An 18377-nucleotide genomic window follows, 5' to 3' on the forward strand; every position below is an offset into this window, starting at 1 on the left:
CACGATCTCGCGGTCCGTGAGTTCGAGCCCCGCGTCAGGCTCTGGGCTGATGGCTCGGAGCCTGGAGCCTGTTTCCGATTCTGTGTCTCCCTCTCTCTCTCTGCCCCTCCCCCGTTCATGCTCTGTCTCTCTCTGTCCCAAAAATAAATAAAAAACGTTGAAAATAAATAAATAAATAAATAAATAAATAAATAAATAAATAAAAAAATAAAAAACTGAGAACAAACTGAGGGCTGATGGGCGGTGGGAGGGAGGGGAAAGTGGGTGATGGGCATTAAGGAGGGCACCTGTTGGGATGAGCACTGGGTGTTGTATGGAAACTGATTTGACAATAAATTTCATTATTAAAAAAAAAATTAAAAAAACAAAAAAAAAAAGTATTTTGTATGAAAATGATATACTCACTACTATGTTTTCTAATAACCATAAATAGCCCTCTTTTGTCATTGGTATTTTGTCTGAAAACACTTCTATTTTATTACCAGGTGGGAAATCAAAGTCTCTTGGATTTGCCTGCAGGTAGGATAAGGATTAAATACCTGCATATTAACACAGGGACAAGATCACATCATCAGGTGTCACATTTACTGGGCGCCTGCTGTGCCAGTACCAAGGCCCACAGAAAGGAGGCTCAGACCAAGGAAGTAACCTGCCAGGGAAGCCAAACTTTGAAAGTTGGAAATCTGTATTAATTTCTGGGCAATTTCGGCTATAAGGGTCATGTGAAAAAGCCATCTAAGTTATTTATATTTGCTGAAATAGTTTTAACAACACTTGAATCGTGCTACTGAACGTGGTTTGAACATCAGGGTTTGTGTCCCCGAAAGAAATAAATATAAAGTATACTTTTTTTAAGCTCGAGTGTCTAATTTTGGCCATAATTAGAATCAAAGTTCAACCAACTAAATTCAACAAATCACTGAAATAAAATGAGTAAGAAATATTCATGTTAGGATTATGAAAACCCAGTATATACTGAAATTTGGCTAGAGACAGCTACGCACCATACCTGAAGATAAAAATGTAAAATAAAAGTAAATCAAAAGGATCATATATCCAGAAAACCATATATACCAAAACAGCTAGTCTTTCTATTCCCTAGACTAACACAACAACTTGTGCCTTCCACAATCTCTAATTTTTACCAAAGCTGGTATGTAAGAGAAACTGCTTCTGCACAAAATGATACTTTCATAAACAACAGTTATAAAGATCAGATCCGTCAGATATTAGGGCAGCCGTAGCATTTATAATAACAGATCGAACAAACATAATCGGTCTGATTAAAACTACTCCTCACCTCGTATGTTGCAAGCCGATCTAAGTAGGTTAATAATTTCAGCCGACAACGGCAAAGTTCCTTTTGCTCCAGTGTTAACCTGTTGTGAATAATATTAGGCCACTTATATTAACACAGAAGCACAGTTCTCTAGGAGTTAAAATAGAATAAAAATAACCAATATTCCACTAAGCCCCAAACTGACAGAACAATACACAGAAGCACCAGGGTAAAATAATAGCAAATGCATTTGATGGAAGTTGCTGGAATAATTTAGAGCCATTAATCCTAGTAAAGAACACACTTAACTGACTAGTTATTTTAAAGACAGAAGCAAATGAACAGCAATAAATCATTTACTTCGAAAAGTTTACTAATTTAAGTAGTTCCTGTCTCCTCTTCATCTCCTTCTCCTTCTTATTCTTGGCAGACTCTTCATCAGGTGGTGACAGCTCTTCATAGGGGAGATTGTCAATGTCTACTTCACCAGGTAATGTGAATCTGCACGAAGAAACAGAAGACCCAAAGCTATTCGTGAAAGCAGCTTTCTCCTACTTTGGCCGACTCCTTTGGCTGATTTTATTACTAAGTTGATTTTCACAGAAACAGAAACAACCAATTATTTGAAAGAATGCTTTTTGTATTGCAGGCAAAGAGATGCACACGCTGTATCCACAGGATGAGCAAAACGTCATCACTAATCATCACATACAGAAATTTTAAAATCATGACAATAAAAACCACTTAGGAAAACATGGGAGGTTATATTCACCCGAGGTGAAACAGCCGATGAAGAAAATGTTGCCCAGAGTTTATAATCTGAATCACTTCTTTTTAAGGTTTTAAAATGGTAATGAATGTCCGTCTCATTTACGTTATTTATTTATCACATACACAATCACGTTTGTAACTTTAAAGAGTTCCAAATGTCTGATGAGCAATGCCTCTTGCCAAGTAACTTTACTACTATTACTAACAGGCATTTGTGTGGTACTTAAAAGCTTATGAAGTGCTTTTGCAAAACACATAATTTAAGCACTCCAATTCTCTAAAGAGGGTACAAGGCCAGAGACAAAGTGAATGAAGCTCACACTTGCCCGGGGGGTGCTTCTGACTAGTGAGCACACCCAGGTCCATGCCTTCAGCCCACAGCTTAGAAACTGCCAGCATCCAATAACACTTCGTAGAACTTGCTCTTTTCTTAGCACCAAGCGCTCATATGTACAATACTTAACTCAAAGTAAAGAAAGCTGTGACCTCAGATAAGGGAAGCATTGATCAAAGGCAACTGTCTCATTACAGGATAAACCTAAATAAAGTTTACTTTTCACCACTCTCAGCTTAAATGTTTTCACAAAGTCACCTTTATTCCTGAATCCAAGTCTTTCTGTGACCAACCTGCCATCATCTGCTCCTTTCCCTATCGCCACCAGGGCTTCCAGGTCCGTGCCTTTCAATCCATACTGAAGCAGTTCCTTTGCAGCGTCCACATTTTCAGGAACCCTTTCCAAACACTCATGAAGAACCCAAGATCGTTTCTTTATTTTACTCTGGATACAAATAAAAAAGAGGCATTACAGAACCCATAACATGTGACAGCACCTAACAGCTGCCTTCTAGAATTGTAAAGCCATACCTAAGGGAGTCTAGCTACCTATGCCCTTGGCCCACAGGAAAAGGAAAATTCCCCAACAATGATTAAAATGGGACGTAGAGAATGAGATTCCTACAGCGTTCCTTTCTCTTCTAATGAAGAGAAACCCAAAGCTGAAACCCAAAGCTTCAGGACTCTTTTTCAGAAACATAAAAAAGATCTGCCCAGAGTTGTATAGCTGCTCGTTAGTTTGCATTTGGGCTATATAATAGAGTCGAAAATAAAGCAGAAAAGCAAAATAAGATATATCCTATTGTAACAAGCATGTTTAACTTTGAAACGAAACTAACGAGGCATAGCACATCACAGTTCTGTACTTACTTGACCATGAGATGTATCACAAAGTGCGGATGATAATTTAATCATCAAAGTCATAATATGCTATTCTTTGGAAAGACCAAGGGCCTATTCCTCCCTCCCAACTGCTTCCTCTGACTCCACTCAAAATCCCTGACTTTCCCTCCTCTTAGAGTCATTGTGGTTATAAATTTTAAGTGACATTTGACGTTTACCCTTCATTCTTTTACATATTTCATTCTATCAATTCTTCCTTCAAATGTCTTCTAACTCACTTCCTCTTCTCCAGGTCTATGGCCTCCATACCAGTCTATGTCATCAACACATAACATCTGTGACACCAGAAGGGTCTCTTGCCCGTAGAGGGTTTCCCCACCATCACTCCCCTTCCACACCAACTCGTCTTCTACACCACCTCCCTCAGCACCTCCACAGTCAAAAATCCACAACACTTCCCATTACCCTACAGATAAAAAGCTTAAGTCATCACAAGTCTTCAACATCCTCCGGAACCCAAATCAATGTATCTTTCTAATCATATTTCTCCAAGTTCACTACTGTTGAATACCAGATCCAGCAGATTGGTTTACTTACAGAGCTCATTTACTCATCCAAGAAATAGCTAGTGGGCACCTACTGGGGACCAGGTACTAAACTACACACGAAGCAATGATTAGGACAGATTTAGTCAATGCCACGGGTCATGCTCATTTTCTTCTCATTTGCTCATACCATTTGTCCCATGAAGAATGCCTTCCAATCTTTTAACTCCAGGAGGCCTGCTCTGAATTCTCTCAAACCTGCTCAAAACATCTTCACTACAAAGGGCCTTCCATAACCACTAGGTCTAAAATGATTGCTACTTTCACTGGGTTCCCACAGCATTTATCTGGAATCTTCCTGCATAGTTATTTATATTTATTTTTTTTAATTTTTTTAAATGTTTATTTATTTTTGAGAGAGACAGACAGACACACACACACACACACACACACACACACACACAGCACAAGCGGGGAAGGGGCAGAGAGAAAGGAAGACACAGAATCCGAAGCAGACTCCGGGCGAAGGAGGCTCCGGGCCCCGAGCTGTCAGCACAGAGCCCGACACGGGGCTCAAACTCATGAACTGTGAGATCATGACCTGAGCCGAAGTTGGACACTTAACCGACTGAGCCACCCAGGCATCCCTAGTTATTTATATTTTAGACATGAGGCTTATCTTCTCAGAAAGATTATAAGCTCCCTAAAAGGGAAGGTCATATTTATGTCTCTCCTGTACCCCTTTCACCTCCCCTCGCCAAGTGCTTTGACTCTTAACTGCCTATTTATTTCGCTGAATTAAGTATTTCTCCCAATAAAAAAATGTACCTGCTCTCTCTTAACACCTGTCAGCTCCTTCAGAGACCAAAACTGTCCTCTACTGTGTTCCAGAAAAAGCCCTAGGCGGGTATACATAGACTCACAACTCACTGTCTTGATCACAAAAGAAGAAAGATAATACAGCTTTGGTGTTCTGATATTCTAAAGGATATACAAGCAACTTTTTCTCTGTATTTCATGATCTCTCACGCTCTCTCTTCTCTGGCGTCTTACCTGTACTAACAGTTTATCTTCCAGTTTTATTGAAGCATCAACTTCTTACTTACAACTTTTTCAGATTTTTATTTTTAATTACTCGTGTACATAAATTGTCAGGAAAACAATTACAACATTTTCCCAACATTTCTTAGATCTTCCTACAGGCAAAGGTATTCTCTTTTCTAAACGTCATGTGAAGAACCACACGCCTCTTGAAAGCATGCCAGAAACCCAACCGCTCCCTCACAAAGGTGCCAACGGTACAAATACACAGGCTACAACACACGTTAACTCAGGCAGCAGGAAGCAGGAGGAATCCAGTTGGAAATTTTACACTTGATCTTAGCCAAAAAGCCGAGAAGCGATTCCAATTGGAAAATTTAAACACAAAGGGAGAATTTGGCAGGCTTGTTACATCGCCTCTCCGCTTCAAAAGTTCTCTTCACGGCTATCTCTGGGATAGACAGGATTTCCATTTTTTAATGGACAGAATATCAAGCTTCATCAGGAGAGGGCGCTAGAGGGCCCCTGTGGAGGAAAGGCTCTGGTCTCTAGTCCTAACAGGCTCAGGTTCTAAACTTCTTGCTCCTGTGGCTTAGCAGCCAGTGCATGTAGGAGCCCTCCAGAGTGCTTACCCCCACCCCGCCCCCTTGCTCTGCTGAACACAACTTCCCCTGAATGTCAGTTGTACTCCTATGGGCAGATTCCTTCCCAGTGAATCTCCCAGGCACCCAGCAGAAGGGGAGGTGTCTTTCCAGACTATCTCCACCTGCATAGCAGGACCTTCTTCTTTTCAGTCATGGCCATGGGTCCTTATCTGAGGTCTTCCGACCCCTAACCTCCGCTTACTGTTGCACCTAGCGGCAGGCATCAGTTTGCTCATCCATCCTACCTTTTCCTACCTGCCAACCTTGGCATCTAAGAACCAGCCCTGGCCCAAGACACCGCAGAGAACTCTTCCTGCCGATGTGCTGCAACCACTCTTCAGTGAGGTGTGAACCCCAGCTCCCTTCCAAGTCTGTTCCCTCCTTGGGTATGCTCCTTCAGCCCTAGGGTAGTCCTTAATGTTCTCTTTACCCCTTTATGGGAAATCTCACTAGAAAATAATGTTCCAGGGGTGCCTGGGTGGCTCAGTTGGTTAAGCGTCTGACTCTTGATTTCAGCTCAGGTCATGATCTCAGTGGACGGAGCCCCACGTCAGGCTCTGTGCTGACAGTGTGGAACCTGTTTGGGATTCTCTCCCCCTCTCTCTGCCCCTCCCCTGCTTGCATGCACATGCTTTCTCTCTCTCTCTCAAAATAAATTTTTAAAAAATGCTCCATATTAAAACTTTCCCTGTCCAAATTACTAGGTGGTTTCTGGTTCCTGATGAGACCTGAATGATGTAGGTGAAGAAAGGTAAGTGAGGTAGAGGAAGAGAAAGGATTAGACCAAAAAACCAGATAGTTAGCTGGCTTATCAGTGAATATTTGTTCACACATCTTCAGCACCAAGGTCCAGCTGCAGGGCCAATACAACCGGATAACTCCTCCAGGTTGAATAAGCTTTAGAAATGTCAGCAATATATAAAGGCCCATAACCAAAAAGTATCCCATAATCTGAATTTTACCACGTTACGAAAATATGTAAACATACCAAGTAACTCTGAATGGAAGCAATGTTGACCGCGGACTTCCTCCACTGTCTCTGATACACTAGGTCAGTGTCCAGGCCGTACGTCTGAGCCAGAGACAAGGCTTCCTCATATTCTTCGCTTTCAATCTTGGGACAAGGAAATGGGAACAGGAATGTTACATTACTGAAGCGCCCACGGTGTCACTATCATGATGCGATCACCTTAACCCTTACAGCATGTTATGCATTCCCAACTATTCTCATAGGCACTGTGGCACCAGGAGCCCAAAAACTTGAGTGGCAGACAGACCAAGCGCTTCTTTCCACTCTTTAACAGACACCTGAGAGACAGCTGAAATGCCCATATTTATGGAGTAAAATGATGGTGAAACCAAGACAAGGAGAACTGACAGCCTGACTCCTGGTCAGAGCCCACCCCGGACACTACAGCACCCGGCACAAACAACTAGAACGCTCAGAGTGGACCAAATCTGCTTCCCAGGCAGATGCCTGATTAGAAAGCAAGTCTGCATTTCTTCCCTCACCATCTGCAGTCTGAGGAGACAGCTGCACTGAACACAGATAAGGTGAGCGCTGAAGGCCACGTGAAGGGCAGCAAAGACCCAGCTAATCCACAAAGTGGACCAACGGTCTCAGTGAATTCATCTTTCATCCACTGTTTTTATTTTGATTCCTCAGGCACAAAAACCAGCATTATTTTCAAAAGCTCTATAATACCAGTATTTCTAACAGGTCAATGATAGGACGATCCCTCTTTAAATTTCTGTGTTAAAAAAATTAGTTTTTCTCATTCCAATAAAATAAAAGCTGGATGCCTATGCACTCTGACAGCGATAGGACGCTCCCTCACCTTTCTCTGATAAAGCTCTTCTGGAGTCGTGGAGCGCAAACTCACGAGGCGGTAGTTTTTAGTAATGGTTCGCGGGCGTTTCCGTGGAGGCGCAAATCGCTCCATCTCCGTCACCAGGTACAGGCCCTGCTTTACGTAGCCGAAGTAGCGAGCCTTCGCGGATATTTCCTGATCGGAATCCGAATCCTCTTCACCTTCATCTTCATCTCCACCCCTAGTCTCCAAACGAGATCGTTTGGGAGCAAGTTTAATCTCACACTAAATTGAAAAAGGAAATGTTAAATCAGTAGTGAGGAGCTGAAGACAAGCTTTAGAGTGAGAAAAATATTTTTAATTCTGCTCTGGTTCAATGCATGACACGAGCCATGTGATTAAGAATAAGCTTCAAAAGAACCCAATACAGACAGTATATACATCAACACCTCCAGAAAGATCCTCTGTCTTACTGGCTCCAAATCTCCAAAACCAAAGCCTGTTTTAAAAACAGCTCATTAATATGATCTCCCAAAAATATGCCTGGCAATTATTTTAGGGAAACAAAAAGAATGTTAATATCTTCACTTTGGTATTTTTGTACCTGCTGCAGAAAAAACAGAGGAGTTTTTCATCTATTTAGAAAATGAACATGAAGGTATTTATTTGCTTTACTGAGACCAGCTTTCCTGCCCTCCCTCCCTTTGGGGAAAAAAAAATGTGTAACAGCTTCATAAAGTTCTGAGTCTGAAAGCCTGACTGTTGAAGATAACTTTCATTCCAGACTTAACAGAGTTGGCTTAGATTTTAAGCCATGGTTCTTTTTAAATCACATCTGTAGACTCAGTAACAAACTTAAAGATTTAAAAAAAAAAAAAAAAAAAACTTGTGAATCTGCACTGAAATGAAAGCTATTGAAGGTCATTACACTTGAAAGACTTAGAATAAGAATTGTTCATGATAAAAACAGAACTTTATGGGACTAGCCTCAATTTTCAAGTCTTCTGTCATGACAAACAAGCTTTCTTTACTAAAAGAACCAGAATTTTTAAGTTCCCAAACTTCAGGGAAATAGTTTGTTAAAGACCATATCTAACTAGAAATACCTTTTACATTTTAAGATGTCCAATCTAAGAAAAAGAACAAAATATGTCATGTCCGTGAAGAAAAAATGCTTTTACAAAGAGCAAAATGACTCCATTTCTCCATTCTTTTACAAATGGAAAAGAATTTTTTCAATTTTTTCAATGTAAAAAGAATTTTACAAATGGAAAAAAATTTTTTAATTGACTCAACAATAGATCTTTCTTATTATTCTCACTGAATCTCTGATTCCAGTCACAGGGTTGTGTTTTTAAAGACAAGATTAGATGATGGGCTAGCTAAAATTTAAAAATCAAATGTTTATCCATACTTCAATAAAAATAATGGACAAAAATCACTAAAAACTAAATGAGGTGTTTGGATTTTTGGTGAAATACAGGTTTTCTTTCCAACACACTAGCTGCTCCAAAAGGGAAAGCATTACCTCCAAACTTAAAAATCCTCCATCATGGGTAGCAGTGACTTGAGGTGATGGTTCAAACCACTCACAGGATTTTCCCAGTAAATTCTTCAAAGTTTTCACCGACGAAACCGTCAAAGCACCAGAACAGCGAGCCAAAGTCACTGCACTGGCTGCCCACCAATTTACATCAATCAGTGGGTAAAGGGACTCTTTATCTAATGCGGAAAGTAAATAAACACAAGCGCATCGTCAATGTGCATTAACTACAACACATTTGGTCCAATGATCAATTTAAAAACCATATGTGGGCCCTAAACGTGTTCAATAAGAAAAAATAAATTAGAAGTCGTCACCCAAATTTTTACAAAATGGTACCTGAGTTCCGACAATTTGTCAAAGTCCAAAATTCTAAGGATGCGGGAGCAGTAAATACCTTTAGGTCTTCCCTCTCAAAAAATGAAGTCTACCAACACATGTCAACAGAACAGGTTGAAAGGTTGGTGTGTATGAAGCATACGCATCACAAAGGTTCTAAAAGGTTTTGAAAAATGTTCACATATCCCTTTTCAGACTAACAATAGGAGAGAATCACACACTTAAAAAAAATTTAAGACAGACATATAATAGTTTTCACTTCTAAAGTTTATTTTGACAAACGAGGGGGAGGGGCAGACAGAGAGAGGGAGAAGGAGAATCCTAAACAGGCTCCATGCTGTCAGCTGAGAGCCCAACTCGGGGCTCGGACCCAAGAACCATGAGGTCATGACCTGAGCTAAAACCAAGAGTCGGACACCCAACGACTGAGCCACCCAGATGCCCCAATGCTGATTTCCTCTTAAAGATTTGAAGGAGACCAGGACTGTCACCTCAAAATTGACCAGTTTGACATAAGAAATATTTTAAGATGCAGAAATGAGCGAAACTCAAAGTTCTTTTTGTCTTGTCACTTAATAATTTTATTGTTCCCTTGATAAGATGCTGCAGAAAACCAACTTCCAACCAACCCTCGGAGTCACTCATTTCTGGGTACTACTCCCAACGTACATGCTAGTAACTTCGGTTTTGTTTTTCTCCTGTTAATCTGTCTTCTGTCAATCTAATTTTACAGGGCCCCAGCCAGAGAACCGTGGAGGGTAAAAAGAAAAAGATTTGTTTTCATCCCCTACATATATCATCAAAGAGCACCTTTACTATATAATTACTGTCTCATAAGGTTTCAATTATCATATTTCATACAACTCACCTTTGATTTTTTTTCTCTTCTCAGGAGAGAGCCTCCAGTCAGGATTAAGGTCGTCATAGCCTGGCTAAACATGAAAAATATGCACAGGACTTCTTGAGTCAACAATGTAAGAAAATTATGAGAGCATCACTAACAACTATGGATTTTTTGACATAACAAAATATGGAAGCGATGCTTTCCTTCGATCTCTTAGTCGTATTCTACCTAGCTGTAATCTATTCCTCTTAATAACCTTGCTCTTACACTTAAAATGTGCACCTGGAACCACTGTAACTCAATTTAATGAAGAAAAGAGCATGCAGAAGAAAAGTAAGAGAGCGAGTGTGCAATTAATACGATGAGAGCAAGACACACGAACATTCGTTCTGTGCACACTCATATACACACACTTACACTCCGGGAGGAGAACGGCTATGCTGTGGTGAATAAGCACAAGTCTGGGTACAAGTCCTACTCCTATAACTTGTAAGTGGAGTGACCCCTCCAGGCCTTAGGCTCCACGGCTCTGAGATTAGACTCTGCAACCTCCATGTTATCCCCGGTTCTAACTTCCTAGGACTAACTCACTACAGAAAAAAATATAACCATGCGATTCTCAAGCTGCCTCCATTCATATTCTAATTTCATGGAACATAATGCCATGCCCACCTTTGAGAAGGTGACGACACATCAATCTCTCTCCACTGTCATACAACAGCTAAGATGAACACACTGCCAGACCCCCTCTGGGCTCACTGTTAATTACTGCATCTTCAGAATTACAGCAGTACGGGAAAAGACCAGCAAAAATATCATTTGGCTATGTGAAATCTTAAGCCTAAAGAAACTAATGCTATATTTAAGTCAAAATGTGCTTTCTCATTTAATATATACTTTATCAACAATTTCTCAGTGGCTAAGCCTTAAGAGTATTAAAATTGATACTTCTTTCCAAGGCCTAAAAGAATTTCCTGATCTCCACTACTATGATAAATCACTCACAGCAGTCACTGAAAACAGAAGATATAATTCTTTAAACTTTACCCAAAAAGTCACCCTAAAAGCCTATTTATATACTAGCAGAAGAAATAGATTGTCTCAGTTTACTTTCTCATAATTAACTTTCAAAGATTCAGAATACCAGAAGGTATAGATTCCTGAAACTAATCAACTTGGATTCCTTAAGATCAAATCTTCTTTGGTCACTTATAGGGCACTTCAGACGTTTTTAGGGCCTCCGAGTCATCAGCTGTACGTGCTCCCACAGCACCTTCATATGGGGACATGTGTGCTTCCCTGCTGACATCGTGGAGTACACAAGGGGAGGGTGGAGTAACACTTTAAGTCCCACAAACAACTAGGATGATTCGGCCTTGGGGGAAATCAAGTACAAACAGATCACAGTGAAATTTAACAAGAAATCTCCAAAATCTTTTCAAACGGAACCGTCTCACTAGTATAAGTACATTGAGAATTCAAGGTGGGCTTGTCTTCATCAGAGTTAACGATGAGGAAGAGCACCATGAACAAGCTGCACCAGTCCATGAGGGTCAGTTTTCAGACATTTCGGGACTAGGCTGTTCCGTGCAGATGGCTTTAATAATGGCTGTCTCTTGTGAATTTGATTTTAAACACAAGACGAAGATGTGTTCTTCCGCAGCCAGAACTCTGTCAGAGTCATCTTCGAACTCCCAGACCTATCACAGTACTCACCTGTCACGGGAGCTAAATGCTGAATAAGTGAATCAATTACTTTTTTTTTTTTTTTAATGTTTATTTATTTTTGAGACAGAGTGAGACAGAGCATGAACGGGGGAGGGTCACAGAGAGAGGGTGACACAGAATCCGAAGCAGGTTCCAGGCTCCGAGCTGTCAGCACAGAGCCTGATGTGGGGCTCGAACCCACAAGCATGAGATCATGACCTGAACCGCAGTCGGACGCCCGACTGACTGAGCCACCCAGGCGCCCCAGGAATGAATTATTCTTTTAAATCACTGCACCCTAATTAGAATGGCTAAGCTATAGGAAAATTAGCTTAGTACTAGTATTCCTGCAGCCTCTCAAAGGTGTGGTCTCTTCTGCCATTTAGTCAATGAACACTGTGCACTTATACTGTGAGGAGGAAGAGAAACCATACATTACTGGCCGCACAACTCAAGCAGGTAGAGAGCTAAGAAACAGATGTGAGTGACTATAACCCAAGTTCAAATATAACAGCTGCCCAAAAAGAGGTATAGATAAAAGTGGAGGGGTCTTCAAAGGTTGAAGAGGTCACTTTGAAGATGGCCTCAAGAAAGACAAAGGGGATTCAAGAGGTATAAAGGAAGTACTACACTGGGTGCTATACGTTCAAGACTGGATAAAATCTGGATATGGCAAATGGGTGCAGGAAGACATTCCAGTCAGCAAACACAGAATGAACAAAAGTACACCGATTAAAAAAAAAAAACAAAAAAACAAAAAAACACTAAGCTTATTCAGGAAAACAGTGGGTCAGTTTAACTGAAGTACAGGATATCCATTCTAATTATCTGCATTTTTGCTTGTCTTGGGGTTTTGGCGGAAAGATGGGACTCGCGATGCCATTTTTTGTTGTTGAGCTAAAATTCACATAATGGAAAATTAACCATTTTAAAATGAACATTCAGTGGCACTTTGTACGTTCACAGTGCTGTCACTTCCATTTAGTTTCAAAACATTTGTGTCGATCCAAAATAAAACCACTTACCCATTAAGCAGTGACTTCCCACTCCCCATCCCCTCAGCCCTGTCCGCTACCAATCCACTTTCTGCCTCAGTGGATTTACCTATTCTGGATATTTCGTATAAATGAATTCATACAACACGTAACCCCTTGTGTCTGGCTTCTCTGGAGTAGCAGAAGGTTCTCAAGGTACATCCATGTTGTAATATGCATCCGTACTTCATTCATTTTTACGGCTGAACACAGATTCACGCTAGATATCTGAACTAAATGTTTATTTTCACAATATGTGGGAGTTGGATGAAACTATCTGCACAGTACATTTAAAAAAGAAGCCCAAACATAACTCTGCTTCAGGCAGAGGTGACCTACCAGACCAGTATCCTGACACAGCTGTGCCTCACTACTCTCAAAGCAGACATTCCCACTGCCTCCCTTCATACTATTTCAACTATTTATGGATAGGTCTCCTCAGGCAAGGGATGCAAGAACAAAAGGAAACTATTGGGACTACCCCAAAATAAAAGACTTTTTGCACAGCAAAGGACACCATCCACAAAATGAAAAGACAACCTACTGAATGGGAGAAGTTATTTGTAAATGGCATGTCCATAAAGGAGCTAATATCCAAAATATATAAAGAAATTACACAACCCAACACCAAAACCAAATAGTCTAATTTAAAAATGGGCGGAGGACACGAATAGACATTTTTCCAAAGAAGACAAAAAGATGGCCAATAGACACATGAAAAAAAATGCTCAATTATCACTCATCATCAGGGAAATGTAAATCAAAACCAGAATAAGATCTCTCACCTCACGCCCGTTAAAATGGCTAGAAAAAAAGACAAGAAATAATAAATGTTATTGGGAGCTGTTTCCACTGTTAGTGGAAATGCAAGCTGGTCCTACCACTGTGGAAGACAGTGCGAAGTTTCCTCAAAAAGCTAAAAATAGACAAACCACACATTCCAGTAATCCCACTACTAAGTATTTACCGGAAAATGAAAGTAAGCAAAGAAAGAAGAGAAAAACACTAATTTGAAGGGATATAGGAGCCCCATATGTTCACTGCAACATGATTTACGACAGCCAGGATATGGAGGCAACCCAGTGTCCGCTGATGCATGAATGGAGAAAAAAGATGTGGTGTATATGCATGATGGAATATTACTCAGCCAAACAAAAGAATGAGATCTCGTCATTCACATGGCAACATGCACGGGGATTATGCTACGTGGAGTAAGTCAGACAGAAAGGCAAATACTACACGATTTCACTCATGTGTGGAATCTGAAGAGAATATAAATTGACTCATAAATACAGTGAACAAACTGGCAGTTGTGGGGATGGGGAGAAATGGGCAAAATAGGTAAAGGGAATTAAGAAGTAACAAAACAAAACAAAAGCTGATATTCCCATTGCTTCTCTCATACTGTTCAAACTGGGCCAGACTTCCCATCCTTCAACCGTAAAAACTCTAACTGTGAGGGGCCCGTGATATGGCCATGCTTTATGGTAGCTGAAACACACGCTGTAGGCCGGTGTTTTGAGGGCGGGATGAGCAAGGACCCACGGCCCCTGTGAAAGCACTCCAGGGGTGCTCACTCCTAGTGCCATGTTGATATATTCTCAGAAGCAACCTCCCTGTCACTCCTCTTTGGGTGACATGCCACCTCATGACTGAGAACATCCTACAGTGACAGCGATAGCACTGTTTTCTTCAGTTAGGAATTTTGATTGTTGACTCTCTTTTAACAGCTAGAAGCTAAACATAATGAAGGCCGCTGCCTCCAACAGCATAAAAGCAGCCTTTCAACTGCTTATTCATTCCACAAACACTTACTAGTATTTTTTATGCCAAGCTCTATGTTAGGCCCCGTGGAACAAACATATATTCAGGGTTTCTTCTCCAGGAGCTCACAGTTGAGTGAAGCTGTGAGGACAGCTGCGGATCGTGTCAAGATCAGTCACATTAACTGTCATCTTCCCGCTTATCTTTCATTGATTGATCCATTTAACAAAATCTGTCCAATACCTACTATTGTGGCAAAGAGCAAATTGTAGGAGAAACAAAACGTATCTTTCCTATTTTATCATAGGATGTACAAATAGAAAAATGGTAAAACTTCTTCAGACAAAAATTAAGGCCAAAAATGAGATGGCAATATACAAACATAACATATGGGAAATGTTTGAAATGAAAATCACTTCAGCAATTTAGCAATTTTACTATATTCCACACATGAACAAAACTTAATACTCACAGATTTCTAGCCAGATGGATTTTCATACTGACAATGAAAGCTGAAGTATTTAATCAACTCACAACTGGGTAGAAGTAAATCAGAATAGGCACTTCCACAACTATCTTTAATCATTAGATTTTATAGAGAAAATACTCAATTACACAAAGCATATTATGAAAACTAATAAAGTAGTGAATTACATGAAGAAAGCCCCAGATGAGCTGAATTCACGATTTGGTAAAAGAGGCTACAGTTGTATAGGGCAACAGTAACACTAGCTTCTTCTCAGACAATGTTTTAGCTAAAATTATAAGCTGGCTCTACGCTATATGTTACCATATAATCTATTTTAAACATACTGGCTTGGCCGTTTCATTTCCTAGAACAGCAGTAAGAGAGGCAGAGCCCTGTCCTACCCGGCTGACCCGAGGTCCCTTGACTATTGCAGGACGAGTGAGAAAGGAGCAGCTGTTTAAGGGCTCAGCCAGTGATGAGTACACAAAATGACACCAATATATTTGGTATATGACTTATTAATAGTTTCGTGTTTCCAGTGTCTCTGCATAATGAATGCTGAACTCCAGAAGCACCGTTCACATCAACTGCATGGCCTCTCTCCCTGTTTTCCATTAATATCATCACTAGTACCTCACTCACCCAGATAAAAGTCACGATCTAGGGGTGCTGACTTTGGCTTAGGCCACGATCCCACAGTTCATGAGTCCGAGCCCCATATCGGGCTCACTGCTGTCAGCACAAAGCCCGCTTCAGATCCTCAGTCCCCCTCTCTGCCCCTCCCCTGCTGGTTCTCATTCTCTCTCTTTCTCTCTCTCAATAAATAAATTTTTTAAAAAAAGTCAAAATCTGTCAACATAAGGGCTACAAAAGATACTCTGAAACAAAGGCTTAACCTATGAAGTCCAAGAACCTGAGTCCAACCAGCATCTTGATTCTAATGCAGCGATGCAAGTTTACTTCTTTTTAGCACTATTCCCATCTATTAGAACACAAAAACATTTGTTACTTACTAGGACTGTAGTGAAGCAATTGAAATAGGTTCCTATCACTCAGGGTGGACAGCCAAGCCTTAGTAGACAAATGCTACTTACTCCCAACAATCCTTCCCCCCAGCTGGATTATGAGTCTTTCCTCTGAGCTTATCTTTTCATAATATTAACATGTTACTCTGTTGATTTGTTTATAATTCCCCTTGTAAGACTATGAGCATCTCACTGGGACTTACTGCATTCTCTACTCTAAAACTTGGTAAAGATTCAATAAAGAGATGAACTCTATTATTTTATGATTATTATTATGAATACAGTAACAGCTTACTCTTTATAAAACTGTTACACACAAGCTTTATACCACTTACTGTGGTACACTAAATTTTGATGACTCCCTTCATATAGTACCCATCCAAATCCAAAATGGCCAAGCCAATGTGATGAACTCCCGGGATACAGGTGAAAGACTCAAGCAAAGTATAGTTTTTCAAACCCTTTGTGCTGAAGAAAGAGTTACCACTCTCACATACTCTCCCAGCACATCATAAGTACTGCGCAGATCTATTGTAAACTTCAGAGTTTGCCAGCGGGAAGCTATGTCAATTATTTACTCCAGTTTTTGGTGATACACACTAACTGGCTCGAGAGTTCAACACATCTGAGAAGGCTGAAGACATCTGTGTTCTATTCACTGGGAAAAAAGATTTATCTCTGTTCTTCTAAAGATCAAATAAAGCCTAATAAATATATTTTCCACCTTTTAAAAACTGTATCTATTTTTGCACGGGGTCATGGGAAGAGCATATACATCAGAGTCAGAGAGAGATGAAATCTCTCTGAAATCTCAACTCTACTGCTTACTTGCTAAATAACTCTGAATAAGTGCTCAATAAGTAATAATTGAGGTTATTATTACAGTAAATTTTGTAAAAGCTACAAGAATACGATCTACATGAATCGTGACCAGAGCTACATAAGCCTAAAATGTGCATCAAAAAACAAAAAACAAAAAAAAACAGAGTGTTCTGTGAAAATGATGAAGCCTCACAAGAATTTGTGTATGACAGAATGAAGAAAGGATGGGACAAAAGCAGGGAGCAGGGACAGGAAAGTTCAGGAAGCAAGTGTGAAGCAGCATAATGATCCAGGTAAACAAAGGAGTTTGCATTTTGACCACAACTTTAGAATTTTAAAGAAAAGAATAGATGAAATTAAAGTCTTGCTTTTCAACCCTGGACAAAATTTCTTTTGAGACTAGAATGAGGAGTCTCAAAGCAAGATCTGTTCTCTTCAGCTCGTCCTTCCCTGTGCTGAGCGACAGCGCGAGAAGGGCGGGGCTGACCGCCACAGGCCCTGGATGGGATGAATTCGGGAATAAGGCGGTGTGCTGAGCAGCAGGAGAAATAGCAATAAAGGTAGGATTAGGTTCAGTAATTCTCACTAAGCCACTGTTCCCTCAGCAAGGGGTTCTACCACCTACAAAACGTCTGCAGTGATGGCAACCAGGTCCATGGTTTTCAGTTTTGTGAGCCCCAAAACCTGTTTGTTTTTTGTTGTTTTTTTTTTCTGGTTTGCTCAGGCATTCGAGGGAAATAATTTATGGCGACCCAATCTGAAAAAAACGAATATATCACCCTAAAAATTGTTCAGTTTGTAATAATAGCTAGAACTGGCTTGAGAATCAAGCTGCATCAACAGACAGCCTCTACAGACTGTGCGGTGGGCGCTAAACCAGAGCCACGAGGGACGAGATGGAAGCACACTGTGGCACAACAGAACAGTCTAGAGCAATTCCTGATGAGCTGCCCTTCTACATTCTCAAGGGTCAAAGAGTCTCACCAGGGAAACACAGGAGATCAACTTCTGACATAAACTCCTCTCTCTTCCCACCATAAACCTCTTTTGCCATTTTCTAATTTCCTTCCTTTCCTGCCCCATTACTCTTCTGATGGCCTATTCCAGACTACTGGGATATTTACATTTACTCATTCAAGATTTTTAAACAATTTTTTAAATTATTTTAATAGAATCGCTATAAAAATCACAAAAAAATTAATGAATAATATTAATGAGCTAAAGAGTAGCGAATTACAATGATACTGATCGGCAACTAATGACAAAAAAAATGTCTAACTACTTAAAAAGTTGAGTGTATGCCAATAAGGGTTACAACAAATGCAATTTATCTTCACAAGAAGGGTATCCAGAATTCCAGCAAACAAAAGAGCATACTAATAAATTTTGCCTAAATAGTCCTTACACTACATGTATGCCATTCTAGAATACTAACAAAATCAAACATTAAGTGTGCTTCAAACTTGATCAATATTCCTATTAGGTGAATGAAATAATTTAAGAAAATGAGTAAACTTAAGAAAAAAAAATGCCCAAATGTAAAATATTGGAAAGAACAGAGT

At 40.2% G+C, this 18377-nt stretch overlaps 1 protein-coding gene across 3 annotated transcripts in view; it reads right to left on the reverse strand.

The window, feature by feature from the left end:
- Positions 1–18377, reverse strand: part of NBAS (NBAS subunit of NRZ tethering complex) — a 333323-nt gene that overhangs the window by 245361 nt on the left and 69585 nt on the right. For all 3 annotated transcript variants that reach the window (XM_058682573.1, XM_058682572.1, XM_058682571.1), the window contains exons 13-19: positions 10019–10082; positions 8797–8990; positions 7296–7553; positions 6446–6571; positions 2678–2829; positions 1640–1780; positions 1301–1379 (exon numbers count right to left, since the gene is read on the reverse strand). In XM_058682573.1, coding sequence (XP_058538556.1) covers positions 1301–1379; positions 1640–1780; positions 2678–2829; positions 6446–6571; positions 7296–7553; positions 8797–8990; positions 10019–10082 — 1014 coding nt within the window. The remainder of the gene's footprint in view (positions 1–1300; positions 1380–1639; positions 1781–2677; positions 2830–6445; positions 6572–7295; positions 7554–8796; positions 8991–10018; positions 10083–18377) is intronic.

Source organism: Neofelis nebulosa, chromosome 9, assembly GCF_028018385.1.
Source record: "Neofelis nebulosa isolate mNeoNeb1 chromosome 9, mNeoNeb1.pri, whole genome shotgun sequence".
Taxonomy (NCBI): Eukaryota; Metazoa; Chordata; class Mammalia; order Carnivora; family Felidae; genus Neofelis; species Neofelis nebulosa.